At 44.9% G+C, this 16,796-nt stretch overlaps 1 protein-coding gene and 1 long non-coding RNA gene across 3 annotated transcripts in view; one reads left to right on the top strand and one right to left on the bottom strand.

The window, feature by feature from the left end:
• Positions 1-493: 493 nt before the first annotated feature.
• The window catches only part of LOC138190445 (uncharacterized), a 115,001-nt gene continuing 98,698 nt past the window's right edge, over positions 494-16,796 (bottom strand). For both annotated transcript variants that reach the window (XR_011176413.1, XR_011176414.1), the window contains exon 4: positions 494-642. This is a non-coding gene — a long non-coding RNA (uncharacterized lncRNA). The remainder of the gene's footprint in view (positions 643-16,796) is intronic.
• On the top strand, positions 4,756-7,965 carry LOC124212119 (protein glass). The gene is made up of 2 exons (XM_046611887.2): positions 4,756-5,500; positions 5,779-7,965. The coding sequence occupies exons 1-2, from the start codon at positions 5,371-5,373 to the stop codon at positions 7,281-7,283; spliced, it is 1,635 nt and encodes a 544-aa protein (XP_046467843.1). The 5' UTR covers positions 4,756-5,370; the 3' UTR covers positions 7,284-7,965.

Raw genomic sequence — 16,796 nt, 5'->3', positions numbered from 1 at the left:
GTCACGATTAACTCAGACGGATAATAATCAGGGATTTGATTTACATAGCGTGTGAAATTGTTTCCGCGATTTGAAACATGCTACAGCAGTAATCCAATTGTCTCTTTTAACCATTGCGCGAAGAAATTGATTAAAAAACTATAACGTTGATCAGGCAACACGATAAAGAGTGAAGAAATTAATCACGCAGGAATTTCGCCTTCCCGATTTTCTTGTATCTTTGATTTTTTCTCCATACCGTATTGTGCAAGTATTTTAAAAATTCCTCACGCCATGATTATCAAGGCCTCTTGCGGTACATTCAGAGTGTGAAATGTAGCGAATTCTCACACCATTGCCCCACCGCTCGTCCGCAGGTACAAAAATTTTATCCCCTGCACTTCATACGTAGAGTTATGTTCGAAACCTTGAGGTTGCGCACTCTGCAGGAGCAGGTTTCAGGTACAAAATTAAGCCTTTATCGATCCAAGGAGTCGGACTCACCTACCTACGATGCAAAGCATGGGTACGTGCGCCGAGATAGTCGTCGTATGCATCGCGACCCTCTATTAGACGCCTCTGGGGATCGCAAATGTCCTTTACCTGTCCCGATCATCCACACCATCCAGAGAACGAGTCTCTCTTCACGCTTGTTTGACACATCTGCAATGGAAGAAGAAAAATCATCATTGACGATTGATGTTTATTTCCTTCTTCTTGTTCTTGTAACACTGGCATACCTGGCTGGTCGATTTACCAAAATTCGTTCCGTAATTCTCGCCAAATTTTGGTCAATAAACGATAAGAGAAGAAAAAAAAAAAAAAAATCAAATCAAACAATCCGCGTGTAGGAATCATGTATGACCCGTGATCTTTACGGTGTTTGGTATCGCAGTTCACTGTTCGGGTATAATTTGTAGAAAAAAAATTTAAAAAAAGAGAGAAAAGCGTTAGTGAGAAAACGACCAAGAACAAGTAAGCGTGTATACACAGTTCCAGAGTATTAAAATAAATCTGCATGTAATTGTTCAACTCTACGGATCCTCACGGGTAGGTACGACGTATTATTTCCCCCTTCGGGAGGAAGCGTTTCTTTTTTCTTTATTTTACTTTCTTTTTTTTTTTATTATTCTCTCCTTTAATATTTCGACGAGGGGCCCATCTCGTCTCTCACCTTTGAAACACCTGGCGGCTACCGGCGTCCCGCTCGGCCCTGCTGCAGAGCACGGGTCTCGAGTCCAACCATATGCGGCGGGCCCCACCGAGACTAGTTCATGGCTAGGCCAATTTTCGGGAGTTATTGGACATGTGCGAGAGGACCCAAAGACCCTCCTGCGCACCGCCCTTTGCTTGTATTGTACCGCACACGTGCTCACATATGTGTCTTTTGCGACGGACCGATTGTGTGCAGAGCGCAACCTTCGATCCTCGTGCGGATCACGGACGAATTTGTGCGCGCCTGTGTGCCGGCATGCGTAAATACGTGTCCGTGTGTGTACGGAGCATGTGATATCTAACTGTGCGTACACGCTCGTTTAGTACTGCAGGCGGTCGGTTTGTCAACGGTTTAACAATGCACCGAAAAATACAATCAGCACTGTGCACTTTGGACAAGTAGCTATGGCAGATTCCTATAGGCATTGGGTATACCCGTTATTCATATGTAGTATTTATGCATGGGTCATTCCATGTTATTTCGATCAAGGTTCTAACGATAAGTCGACGTCTCGGATTAGCTTTATAATATTTTGTACGAAGGTACGTGAGGAAAAACGCGATTCCAACTTTTTTCAGTATTTTTCCGACTCGGCGTATCTCAATTATAATATAAAAACTTGAAACAGCAACCCCTAATTTATAAAATCTGAAGAACTTCGGAAAAATCTCATAAAATATAATCAAATTTTTGACACCTATTGAAATATGGAGATTTCATAACTTCAGTAACTTCAAATAAGAAAAATGAAAGAAACAAATATTTATTACTATTCGATTGCACTTTTTACTTATAAATATTATTTTTATGTCAAAAATGCATTCGGATAAGAATTTTTTAATTTTTTTTTGTTGCTATTTTAATTTTTTTGGTGCTTGCAATTGGAACAAATTTTTCTTACACTTGCGAAAGAAGTATAGTTTTCTTTTCATAATAGCATTAGAAACTAGAGCAATAAAATCTTTTGTTATTTCATGTAAAAATTCACTAATAGCATGTTTCATACTTGTGACAAATAAGAATTTACTTTCAGTAATAAAATTTTCACACCGGTGTAAAGTCTTTTCTTTTCTTTCAAGGTTGAAAGACGAAGAATTTTGTTTTCGTACCATGAACGTGTATATTCACTGAGTTTGAGTACCTAATCTGCAAATCCCGTTGACACATAAGCTGCAAAAATTATCAAAAATTTGCCTTGAGTCATGGCTTATTTCTATAGAAACGACACTTTGTTCCAAGTTCGCAAATGGCACGAACCTTGACCTTACAGTTACGGGGTATTCCTAGTTTCACCGAGAGATTCGGATACAGGCGTTAAACAGACCGTGCCAAAGACGGTGGAGAAAATTCTTGTACGTAAGGTTACGGGAATGTTGTTATTTCAATTTATCTCCAACTGTCCCAGCCCGTGTTCGTCATATTAGATATATCTTGACGGTATTTCGGCCCGTTTGATGGCTTCCAAAAACTAATTATTCCTTCGCTCTGATCCCCAGCTGTAGGAGCACCACACGTGACACTGCCAAACTGTGTTCATAGAGTATCGTACACGCATGCACAGTTTTTTACAACAGGTCGTCGTAAGTGCAGCTATGCGAAAATCTGTAGGTACATAGCTTCAGTGTCAGGCTGCAGGTACAACGCAAAGAAAACACGACGGTCCGAGCGTGATTGAATCTACTTTCTTTGCGCACGAATGTTGGTAGGTACGCTTTTTACTTGTTGCGGTTTTTGCTCCCCCTCACTCTCTCTCTCCCTCTCTTTCTCCTCGAACCAGACGAGGGGGGATTTTCCGGCACGGGTGCGAGGAACCTACCTACTCGAAACTTGCGATATTTGAAACCGGGTTAATTTATTCCGTGGCTAGTTTTAGTTTAGCATAATTCTCGGACCGCACGGTGCACGACGCGTATACGAGTATTAGACGTAGGTACGAGTCGAGCGTTTTACGCAGGGAATACCGCAGCCATAAAGGTGCAACGCGCCCAGCACTTACGGCATATGTTGGGGAATAAAACTGGTCACCTCGAGTATAATAGATCGTCAACAGGGAATAATGCGCATGTGTAATACGCGCGTATTATACGCGCAGCATTGTGCCGCCCGGTGCAGCCCCGAACTATACCGGAAAAACCGGAAACGGCTAGATTCGAGTCCGCGTCCCGTATTCCTGGGGCCGGTTCTCTCGCCGCTGCACCTCGCCTGCCCGTTTTTTACCGTAGCATGATATTCCAGCGTCGCTGGACTCGCGACGACACGCTGCGCTTTGTGTTGCTGTGTCGTGTGCGAAAACGCAGGTTGGAGAATCAAAATCTGCATACCTTACACGTGTGTAACGCGGAGTCGTCCAACGCTTTACAGGAATTTCGGTTTGTTATTTTCGTACGTATTTTTAGACATGGATTCATTTTTCGTCGGACGAACTCGACCTAAATGGAAAACTGGGACCGAAAGATAAACGGAGAATAAGACAATTGGTAGAAACCTTCTTGCGGGAATTTGAAAGGAAATTTCATATCTACACTGTAGAGAAAATTCGGTAAAATCGGCATGTATGTTAGATTACGAATGGTAAACAAGAATAATCGCACCCAAAGGTCGTAGAAAAGAAGTGAGCCTATCGAGTCCAGACGCGATTAAACGAACGGTATCACAGCGGCGCAGTGCTGATGGACTTACCCCCGAAGCATCAACAAGTTTAGTCCTTGGCGTAGTATGATCATCTCGCGGATGCACGCGGCTGAATAATCGGCAAGAAGTATCGGCAAAAAATGATGACGCAGCGGTTACGCGCGTGTGGTAAAACCACGGGATTGGGGGAGGTGGAAGAATCGAAGGATAGAGAGGAAAAGAGCGACGGCCGAGTCGGTGCGGGGTTGCAGGGGGTCGGGAGCGGGAGAGAGCGGGCCGGCGAGTTGGCGTGGGCCCGAAAGCTCGGATGACGCGTGGGCGCGGATGCTGCGGCACGCGACAAGACCGTTACGTTGAAAACTTGCGTCTCGTCCGAGGTCTCAGCGAGCGCGGGGGGTGGAACGCATATTCGGAGGGGGCAAGCCTGCGACGAAAATTCTGCGTCCCCCCTCGCTCCTTAAATAGCTGCACGCACGTACGGACGTCTCGTTCGTCTCTTAATGCGCGCGTGTGCGTAAACGCACGGTGCAGCGAGGCCCCGGCATCTGCCGGGGTAGGGGGAACGAGAGGGACGCGTCGCGACGCCTCGGCGTCGCTCGGTTTGCGAGGCGCGCGCTTCGCCGTGTGTAGCGCATGCTGTACCTTTGCGCAGGGACCGGCGTCCCCCCTCCCCCCGTCTTCGCTCTCGCCGTCTATCTCCTTCGCTCTTCGCCCCGGAACAGATGCGCCCTTTCCGATTGGCGAGCGGCCCGCGACCGGCCTTCCCTCATTGGCCGGCCGCGCGGGGCCCGATCGCCCGCATTGGTCGGGCAGCACGTGCGGGCCACCTGCACTCGGGTGGAGGGGGTCTCCGTTATATAAGCCCCGACTGCACCCCCTGCCACCAGAAACGGCCTGCAGCCGAATACGGTAAGTCGTCAGTTGAGTATTGCCGCTCCAGCTGCGATCCGGGCTTCGTTCCGTCTTCGGTAACAGTAACGTTAGCAACCCGCAACGAAAACTACGCGTGCGTGTGTGAATCATTTTTTTTTCTTGTATTATTGTTGATTTATCGAGTGAGAAGGAGACAATTGTCGATAATTCGAACATTCCGTGTTTTATGACATTTTATCGTGAATCGTTGTTTTCTTTTTTTTTTTATTTTGTTTGTCGTTCATCTCATCGGTTGTCTCGCCGAAAACGAACTTCTCGGTGAACTTTGATTACTTAAAATTGACGAGTTTGATAATACGGACCATCGATGCACGGATGTGCGGTGGTGTTATTCGTAATAAATAATAAATCAAGTGGTGATTGTGAGACGTCGAACACGTGCTGCGAACGCGGCATCCTTGCACCAATTTCTTCACCGATATTGTTGTTGCGACAAAAGGATACCGAGTTATCACCCAAGTGCCAAGTGTGAACCCACGACAACAATTGGATTACGCACCGTCGCATCGATCTACACCCACGTGTGATCAATGTTGTGCTAATTGTGATTAACTCTGTACACAACGACCTCTGAGCATCGTCAGAGACATAGAAATCGTGAATCTGTCTAAATGCTCGTCGACGCAATGCCTCGCAGTTTTGTCAAACGAAACAACAGCTACAGTCACTGTCCTCTGAAAAAACGGCCCGTCCACGTTATGCTGGCCGAAGATGCCTCCTTCTCTTCGGAATCCATCAAAGGTAAGAACGTTATTCGGTGCGTACAAAGTGGACAATTGTCCCGTCATCACCCCGCCCGATTCGATCGTACTTTTTTCAAACCCCGTCCCTTCGATATATGGGAATAGACTTTCTTATCTCTCGCGCCGCGCTGCCGGCTATCCGTGTGAATCGGAATAATCCAGATTCCCACAGTTTTATACACCCCGATAATAAATTCGATTCCGAAAAATGTCCCAACCAAAAAGTCCGACACCTGCCAGAAGTCTAACGAAATTCCAACAATCTTCTGATTGCAGAAGAGATCGTCGAGGAGGTGATAGTGGACGACATCCCGGAGCCAGAAAACCTCAGCACGAAACCGGAGGACTTGAGTAGAACGGCAGAGAAGCTAAACCAGATAAAAAACACCTCGAATTCCGTGAGTGCTTGGCATGAAACGGCGATCCCGAGATCCCCGGAAATCGCGAGCACGGCTTTATCCCGGCGCTCGGCGTCGCCGAAGCCGATAACGAGGTCGCCATCCCCCGCGGCGCAGCCCCCGACGCAGCCGGCCTCGATCCAGAGTCACCATCTCCACGAGCACCATCATAACGGTAACAACGCCAGCACCCACCACCACCACCACCAACACCATCATCATCATCATCAGCAACAGCAACAGCACCAGCACCAGCATCAACAACATCAACTGCAGCAGCAGGAGCAGCAGCAGCAGCAGCCGCAGCACATCTATCCGGTGAAGACGCTCACCCCGCCGGCCGGAATCGCGCCGCTCCATCCCGTGGCGAAAAAGGCGCGAGTCGAGGTGATACAGCACGATAATTCGCCCTCGGTGCCGACGTCCTCAGCCCCCGTCCACTTCATGGCGAGCGGCGTCGCGGCGCCCTTAGACCCCCTGAACCTCAACACCCCCGTCGAGCCGCTGGCGCGATACGCGGCGACGCCTGCTTGGGCGAGAGGGGCGCCTCTTTTCCCGCCTCACTACCTACCGTATCCGGCGTATCGTTACCCGGGCGCGGATCTCTACCCGGCGTATCCGGTGGCCGGTGGTTACTCTCACTCGTCGCCTGATCATCCCTCGGCGTCGCCGCCACCCCACACGGTTCTCACCTGCCCTACGATCCCGAGGCCGGTGGCGAGTCGAAGCTACGCACCCTGGGCGAGTCCCGACCACTGCGGCCTCTCGCCGACGAGCTCGCTGGGCTCCGGATCCCTCAGATCGCCGCCCCCCGTGACGCCGGAGGACCTCTCCTCACCCGGAAGCGACAGCGGACGATCGTCCGCCGGAAGTACGTCGGCGGGGCCGATCGGGGGCGGTCAGAAGCACGAGAAGGGACCGTCGAGCTCGCCTCGCCACAACTGCTTAAACTGCGGCAAGTCCTACTCGACGTATTCGGGACTGTCGAAGCACCAGCAGTTCCACTGCGCGGCGGCCGAGGGTCAGACCAAGAAGTCCTTCAACTGCAAGTTCTGCGAGAAGATCTACGTCAGCCTCGGCGCCCTCAAGATGCACATACGGACCCACACTCTGCCCTGCAAGTGTCATCTGTGCGGCAAGGCCTTCTCCAGGCCGTGGCTACTCCAGGGTCACATCAGGACTCACACGGGCGAGAAACCCTTCCGGTGCCAGCACTGCGGACGCGCTTTCGCCGACCGAAGCAACCTCAGGGCCCACCTGCAGACTCACAGCGACATCAAGAAGTACTCGTGCTCCTCCTGCGGCAGGACGTTCAGCAGGATGTCCCTCCTCACCAAGCATCAGGAGGGAGGATGCTCCGGCGTCACCGTGAACAGCGCCTAGGCCTGCCGACAACGACGTGATGCCGGGGCATCGTCGGGGAGAGAAGAGACGGCTGACGATCGGTATCGTTGACTGAGTATCGCGGTGTCCCGGTTCGGGGGATACGCAACAGTGCCTTAATTTTATAATAATCGCGGGGACCGATCGACGCAGGGAGATTTGAAAAACAAGGAAGAATACATATATATTAGGCTGAGAAAACAAACCTCGCACGGAAGACTGCAAGCTCTTGGAGTACAAACGAATATGAAAAGATGAAAAATTATTATATCGTATATACATATTGACGAGAAGGAGAAAAACGTATAAAGAAATATGAAAATTCAAAGGTTTATACCGAATACGTACATATATATATATAGATACACACACGTGTTTTCGGTTGTACTCCAAGAGCTTGCAGTCTTCCGTGCGAGGTTTGTTTTCTCAACCTAATATATTTATTCTTCTTCCTTGTTTTTTTCAATCATTTTCGATTCTCTTCAAATCTCCCTGCGTCGATCGATATATATGCGTATATATATATATACGTATATATACGTATTCGGTATAAACCTTTGAATTTCCATATTTCTTTATACATTCTTCTCCTTCTCGTCAATATGTATATACGATATAATAATTTTTTTTTCACATCATTTTACTTTAAATATCTCTATCCTAGCACCAAGACTTTCCCCGCACCCTTTTTCGATTCCTTTCCTTTCCTTTTTTTTTTTTTTTCTTGTTTACTATAAATCCGTTAGATATCGTTTTCGGTATATAGACTGTGATGAGAAAGAGAAAACGTTGTTGGTCTCCCCCACCCCACCATGTCCCCCCTTAAGAAAGAAAAGTAATGCACACACTAAAAGTCTACAAATATTTTACATACTTAATTCTATTAACATATATATATATATTTCTCATCACAGTCTATATACCGCAAACGATATCTAACGGATTTATAGTAAAGAAGAAAAAAAAAAAAAAAGGAAAGGAAAGGAAAGGAAACGAAAAAGGGTACGGGGAAAGTCTTGGTGCTAGGATACAGATATTTAAAGTAAAATGATGTGAAAAAAAAACGACGAAAGAAATAACTACAATACTATATACGTCATGTACAGCAGATCGCTTGAAGCGTTCGGTTTGTGTTCCGTGAAAACTTTGTGCCATTTTATACATTATTACTCTCTTTTATTTTTGATTGAGTTTTGACTACTTTCTTTTTAAACTTTTTGTGTGGTTTCTATTCTATTTTTGCGCAAAGCATGAAGTGTATAACGCATCGATTATAATATCACGACGCGTCGCATTTACGCTAACGGTTATTTATAATTTTCTTTCTTTCCGTCGATTTCTCGTATGCGCTTGTTTATTCATAGTTTTCTCCACTTGCTTTGGATTTTTTTATATACACTTTGTTATAAATTATTTTTAGTCGATATTTACGTATCAACGGATGATTCTCACTTCGCTGTGCTCGAGTGATGAACCCGCGCGTATAATCGGCACTGTGTATCATTTTTCAAGTCTTTGCAAATTTTACAAACGCCCTATTAACATCATTATCTTAATCATTATTATTATTTCATTATTATTATGCATTTTATACTGTCCTAATAATTTATGAATCACTGAAGTTCGGTGTTTAATTTTTAAGTTCCACAGGTACATTTTAATTGGTAGGACGCGTACAGCATATACGCACGAAAGGACGAGACTTTGGTCGTTGTGCAGTCACGTTCCACTGTAAATAGCCGTAATGGTATTCCAAGTTTGCATATACATATAGTATTATTAAGTTAACGATTCAAAAGCGTACGCTTTTTTTTTTCATCTCGTGGTTTTTACCATGTTTTCTTCTTCTCAACGATCATATCATACGTATAAATATTTTTCCATGTACAATTATTACGAATTAAGTTACTCGAAGAAACTAGTCATGAATTCATCATGTAGTCATCAATTAAAAAATGAATAAAAGAAAAGAAATAAACGAAAAGCAAGAAGAAAAAGGAAATACCGACTAACGATGCGCAATGATGACGAATGATAGAAAGTAAAAATGAATAATAGAAAAAGACCAGCTCGAAAAGCCCGCTAATATTATTATATAAAAAATATACGTATAATATATACATGTAGATTTGTATCCGTATATAAGATTGCCTTAAAAATGTATCTTTTTAAAGAAACACACATATATTTTATATATGTATATAATATATTGTGTATATTATCATTATTGTTCAGTGTTTGTTTAAAAAAATTTTTTTTTTTTGATTTTCTATATTCCAGGGTCGAGCGCGACAAAACACTACACGATTATAGATTTAAAGAATACTATTACAAAATATAGAAAATACATATTTCCCTATACATATATAGAAATATTTTATACGAAAAATAATTAACCAAATCAAATTTTAAATATACCTCTCGTCTTTTTACTCACCGAATTTCGTACCTTGCCACACATCCCGCAATCCTCCATTTCGTATTATAGCTATAACACCGAACGTCAATTACTCAAGAAAATTTACGTTTATTAATGCAGTTTCTTTTAAAAGAATGATAAAAATATTCTTGCACAAGAACTGTAGCTGTAAATTTACACCGCGGTAGTTTGATTAATCGACCGATCACCGAATCAATGTTAAGCTGACCAATTTTTACTCAGCAAATTAAGGCTTAAATATCCGTCAAGATGTTTAAAATCGTTAGTCGTAGACAGGGACAAGGTTGCCGGCAGGCATTTACCGCCTTACCCAGAGTTCGAGGAGGATATAAAGTCGGCGGTGCAGTCTGCGGAGGGAGTTTACCATATGGCGAGCAAATGCGTGTAGCGAACGTGTCAAATTGAACGTGCCTCGTGAACCGAAAATTCGGCAAGGGGAATAGAGGTTCTACGTGTATACCTGCGGATCTCCGAAGAGCGTCCCATCTTGAACACGTTGCGTGTAACAACTTTGGTCAATAGAGTCTTGGAATAATTTAACACCGTGTTTGGACCACGTGGTACGGCGGAGAAACCCACCTCACATGGACGCCGGTTTCGAAATTCTGCGGAGCCGACTTTCTGGGGTTCTTGCGATTAACGCCAACTTTGCATAATCGCCGAGGCGCCTCGAGTCCTTCTCGAGTCCGTTGGAAGGCCGCAGGTGTGATCCTCGACGCAGGGCTGGATCCGAATCGAGGGTCCCGAGGGAGCCTGCGGATTGACGGTTGGACCCGGCGATGCGAATGGAGGGCTGCCCCTGTTTGTGCGACTCCGTATGCTCGCGTGGTTCCTGCAGGTACGGGGGATAGACTCCCGTGATCGTCGAAAACGCTTTTAATATACCCGATATAGTCATTCGGGGTGGGATTCGACGTGTGGAAGGCTTGGAAAATATAAGGGTCTCGATGGAGAATTTTCAAAGATACGACGATCTCTTGAATAGAATCTGGAAGTCGATACGGAATTCCGGCAATTTTATATTTTGCTTTTCTATAACTTTACCTCTTGTACTCTGCACTCTGATTCTTCGGTATTTCTACTTCCTGTGTCTTGAAAATCTATAAAATAGGATTACCGCGTTTTTGATAAATCGATATTTTAACCTTTATATTTTCTCGTCTATCTACATTCTCACCCCTGCCCAATGTTCGAAAAATAATCGATCTTCACTCGTTGATGCGATTGAAAACTTGACAACTATTAATCAAAATTCATAATAAGCAAAATAAAAAATATCAGCAACACTTAGTGATTAAGGCTTGATCACTAATTTAGGCGTAAGCTGCATTCGTCTTAAGTTTTGTTTTTCATTCTTCATTTTTATTAAAAAACCCTTAATAATGCCGTATTACTTCAATATCTCATCACAATCGACATGGAATTCCGTTGTCATTTTCATCCGTTTCAACATTTTCTTAGTTATTAAAACCAATCAAATCCGAGGTGAAAAAATCGCAAGATTCGAAGGCGACGCTCTCTTCACGCCACGTTGTCGTTTTGTTCGTACAATGTTTGGAAGGAATTTTTTATTTCTCGCTGCAGGTATTTTTATTATTCGTAATGCAAGGATGCGGTTTTGCTCAGCGGCCGATGCCGCAGCATCGGCAACACTGTTGCGCGAATTTGAATATATTGAATGCAATTCGTTCTCTTAAAGATCAAAGGTTTTAAATCGCTTAACCGATCCTTTGAAGCCGACGGTCCTTAACGCTCAACGCATGCGATATTTTTTCACCGAGTTTTTGTTTTTTAACACTCCCACAATCAACTGCAAGAATACGCGCAACTAAATTGCTAAAAATATGTCACCTGTTGTTTCATCTTGTACGTTTACAAACAGCGAATAATCAATCCCCGAATAACGGCAATTAATTACAGCTGCCATGCAAACACGACATTCAATTATATCGTCAAGCTTCGAGTCCCAAAGCGATTTTATTTGTTCCCTCTTCATTCTTCTACCTTCACGTTCAGTCTTGTTTAGATTTTGCTAAGGATTCAAAAAGCAGGATCTGATAAATCAATCGCTGTCGCTTTTCCGCAATCTGAATCAACAGGTACGAGGACAAAAATAGACGAACAGACGAACCGATTCACGAGGGTGAATAATTTCAAATCTCGCTGTTCGAAACGGTAATTATTGCAATTTCTCGATAAAAATTGATCGTTTTCGCCGGCAGGACGTCGAGGCGATGGACAGGATAACCGTGGAAAGATTCGTAGGCCTAAAACTTTGTCGTTCGACCGATCGAGAGGCATGGCTTACAGAGTCGGGTAGAATGTTCGCGCCAGTCGCGAGGATAGGATAAAGAGGCGTTCTAGCGCGAGACTCGTGGATCTATGAAACTGCCTCGTCAATTCCCCATCCCGCCTCCCTCCTGCTTTGCGATCTATTCGCTATTCGTTCGCGTGTCTTCTCCATTGCAGTTATTTATTGTCGGTAATTCCCGATGCCGGGTTAAAAAATGACGGACAAATTCGTGATCACTTTGAATTCGACCCACGAATACTGCAAAAATTGTTCGATACTTTTGCGATTTAAAAAATCGAGAACAACGAAAATGTATGAACAAACCTGTTATAAATTCCGGGAAAATTTAAACAAGTTCATTCCTCGGTTAAATCGATCAAGGTAGAGGTCGTCCTTGTAAAAAATTTGCCGTGCAATAATTATACCGATTCGACAATATTTGGCGAAAGGCGCGACGCTGCGCGAGGCGAAAAGAGGCGACGGTATAAAATAACGGTGTAAATGTGCTTCGGATCGGACGGTAAGATTTGTACGCGGCAGAGAATAACGAAGGGACGTATTTGAGCGTGACTATCGTGGCTATCGCCTCGCCTATAGCAGCAGCAGCAGCTCGTCGGCTGCACGCATATATACATGATACATAACAAACAAATCCGCAGTAGATCCTCTCAACGGTATAATATGTTTAAAGTCTCTGACTTCACGCGCCGCCTTTCGAAAAGCAGAGTTTGTAGCTCCGACGCGGCGACGTTACGCAGATCTTTTCAGTTCGATCGTTGCAATTCAAATTCCACGATATAACTTATAGCGTTTCATTACGCAAACTCAACCATGTCTGTACAAAAAACAGTTAAATTACATAAAACAGACACGACGCCACGCATCCTGGCATCGATAAATTTTCGTTTGGCAATAATTCCGTCACGAAGATTTGTGAGGAATTTCGGTTTTTGCAAAAAAAAATGGTTGATTTTTTTCTTATTTTCCTGTTAATTTATAGCACGCATTATCGGCGCGTACGTACACGCCTGCGGACGCAAGATCGAGGATCCTCTAAACAGCGGGTGAGCGAGTATCGGAAACGGGGAATAAAGTGCAGAGTGAGCGATCTACTATGCGATGGAGAATTCCTGGAGCAGCAGCGGCACGGCAGAGCGGTAGAGTCGACGGTCCAGATCAGCTGTCCGCATCGCATTCGTTCTCGATCTGTTACCTCTCGATCACTGGCAAACAACGGGTCTATCAACTTCAGGTAGATGCGACGACGAGGACGACGGGGGCAGTGCTCTTTCGGACAATGAGACACGTAGTAACCGTCGCTATATGTTGTGTGAATGTGAGTCCGCATAGCGATACGGAACTCCCGAAGGATCGTCCTGATTTCGGGAAACCCACGGAATGACGAATTCGAAACTTCAAAATGATAAAATGATATTTTACCAAAGTATAATCGCCCGCTGGATAGTTCTTCGATAACATTCATTCTTTTGTGAATAAAATTTTTTTGCAGGTATATATGCGAAATGTGCCTTTATTTATATTTTTTTCTCTTTATCGTATAACAATTTTATTCGCAACATTCGCGTGTGTGTTATTTCGAATCATCGACGGTTAGGGGCGGAGAGAAACACACACACACACACTTGGTATTGTACTCTTTTTTTCGTCGAGATCGTCGTTAGGGAAATAAGGTCGGAGGGTAATTTGCCGGCGCGATAAACGAGCGGTTCTATTGCCATACTATACCAGCGGAGGCATTAAAGTTGCGATTCTTAAGAGCAGCGAAGCGTCTCCAGGATATAAGCGAGTCGAGAGAGAAGAGGAGAGGAGAGGAGAGGAGAGGAGAGGAGAGGAGAGACTGGCCGAGGACACACTCGAGCGAGTTAAAAGCCGAGAGCTGCGAAAGCCGCAAGAGTTAAGAGCCGAGAGCCGAGAGAGCTCATTAGCCGTTTCGAAGTGTTTAGACAAAACAATCTCAGGAAGATAAAGGAACAACCTGTTACCCGGATGCAGCGCGCGGCGCGTTAGCCTTCATCTCGAAGTGGCAAAGGTAGCACCCGAAGGTAGCTGCAACAGATGGTCCTCAGCGAGCCGAAACACCTGCTGGCCCCATCTTTCGCCAGGGGGATCGTTAGCCGTATTTATAACCACGGAAACGTAGATTTTCTCTCAAATTAGCCCAGATATCATTGACGCTCGCGCGTAAGCTTTCAAAGGGGGAGGTTTGAAGTGCGGCCGATAGTATCTTTCCAAGTCTCAAGATATTTATGGCGAAGAATTGTCGAGTGCTAATTATTGCAGTGGAAATTGATCACCGACAGGTTGAAACAAACTTCATTGATTTGAATAAAGATTCTTTTAACCATAGGGTGTATATCGAGCAATATACATATAACACGTATTCCTACAACTCTCCTCGATCGAGCGTGGAATAGATAATTTCGATTGAATCACGCCTTTCCGCACGCATGGTGGGTACGAGGTATTACATCAAATGAAAGATTCGCACGTGCTCGAACGAAAAGATCCAGGATCGTACGTGATTTAAGGAAGTCTTGAGCACGTCCTCGAGCACCGCGAGGCATTGTGCTCTTCGAGCAATACGAAACGGCTATTACTGTACTCGCTACATTGTCTCTGATTCCACGAATTAATTAAGCCGTATACCGTTGAGATGTAATAGAACTCGAAGGACGTGCATCCGCGCAGCTTAACGGTGATACAGTTTGTCGAAAAGTTGGAAAGAAGAAAAAAATACAACACGCACTAATTGTAAGTAGTTACGAACTTGTAGGACGAACTTTGAATCACTTGGTTGATTTTCCGGTTTCTTACACCGCGGGTACTCGGCCGCCTTTAGTACCATAAATGCAGGTATACCGAATTAATTGGTGCCATTAAATCGCGGCCAAAGTGTCTAATGATAATGTTTTGAATGAGAAATCGAGGGTTTGGATTGAGTCATTTGCGGGTGACCAAAACCAGTTATCCGCACGTCGCAGCTGATAACTATAATCAAATTCTCGAGCAGACAGAGGAGCTCCGAGGAGTCGAGACTCGAGAGCATGAAGGCACCGACTGGATCTGGCTGCCGAGCCACGCGTGCGCTTATATAAACGCTTGTTAATCCAACACACCGAAGCGCAGTCCGTGTAAAACCCGCGGGGGAAAATCGGTGCAGTTCGAATTAACACCGCATAAAGTTTACCTCGAAAATCCAGACGGAATCGATGCTAAATACACCCTGCAAGATCCAGCACACAATGCGTTTAAAAAAAATTCTTATACACGTGTATCTGTAGACCAAGTACGATCATTTGTCTCTCTGAAAGCTCGTGCCCACTGGGTATATAAGCTACTAATCTCTCCTGTATACCAAAACTTTTTCAACCGCAGACGAACTGTGGTTAATTAATTCTGACGCTGATTAATTCCTTCAAATTATATACCTCAGTCTCGCAAATGAATTAGTCTGAACCCCTTCCTCCCAGGGCTGAAAACTCTTCTTTACGGTCTCGTTTTTTATTTTCACACCGGTGGGATAGGCAAGCGCTAAATACACCGCAGGCTGTAAGTGTTCCTGTCTCTACAGGGTCGAGCAGCCGTCATTACCACCTGTAATAACTCCTCCGTCTGGTTTGTATTCCGAGCACATTTTCACACCGTGCAGATTCGATCGATTCAAGAGAGCAGAACGGCCGTCGAATATTTTTTCCACATTTTTCCACTCTCTGAAAACTGTTCTAATGCGGTTGGTAATTGAAATTTCATTCGAATTCAAGATTTCGTGACAATTTCTTATACGCACAGTTTGATTTCGCGTTTCGCATCAACTCTGGTTTGACAAAGATCTGGTGTGGTAAAAATTGGAGGATTTATTACCGATACACTGTTAGAAAAATTTAACTAAACATAATATCCCACCAGGTCCACTTTATATTTGTGTTATTTGTTACATTTCTGTTAGTGAATATGACAGACATACTTGTAATTTTAAGATTTAAATTGTCATATCAACATTTCGTTTGTAACTTTTACTCTTCTCTTCACTTAGTATTAAATTAAAAATGATTAAATGAAGCCAAAAATTCTAGTCAACCTGTTGGTAGCCCGAGTCGCCGAGACGTGAAAGTGGTATTATGCAATTACGTATGGCAATTACGAGGTATTACTTAGTATCTGTATTACGGAACGACAGATGGCCGAAAAGATAGCAAGCAGCAACCCTTGGCGCGAGAGTTTGGGATTCTCTTTCATCTGCAACATAATTCGGAAAGGTCTCGATCGTATAACCGTGATGCGGAAAGCAATTTCCTCGCAACTCTTTCACCGCTGAGTGTTTTTGGGGGAGTGTACGGGAAGGGCCATATGGCCGGGTAGCCGGTCTCAGCACGAGCCGACGGGTGCGTGCGGTTTTCTCGAAGGACCCGCGCCCACACCCTTGCCGTCCAAGAATTAGCCGCACGGCGTGGAATTTGAAATTTCTTCATTTTCCACGGCACACACGAGCCTGCACCGCCTATGCTGCGATCCCTCGACACCTTTATCACGTAATCACCGACATTAAAGCGCACCTTCAATCTTCACACGTGCGCACCGGTCCGTACCCTCCACTCCGCTCGCGGACCACCTACCAAGAGGTGGCTGGGTGGCTCGCTCCACTCCGCACCTTCGACACGTAGCGATCATCCCGGGTGCGAAATTGTCCACGACGAATCACGACCTTCGAGTCCCTGATGGCGAGAACTCGCGGTGAACGAAGGGTGATACGTTTAAACAT

This window comes from Neodiprion pinetum, chromosome 2, assembly GCF_021155775.2.
Source record: "Neodiprion pinetum isolate iyNeoPine1 chromosome 2, iyNeoPine1.2, whole genome shotgun sequence".
Lineage (NCBI taxonomy): Eukaryota > Metazoa > Arthropoda > Insecta > Hymenoptera > Diprionidae > Neodiprion > Neodiprion pinetum.
The sequence above is the reverse complement of the archived record's forward strand: the minus strand, read 5'-3'. Positions and strand labels throughout refer to the sequence as shown.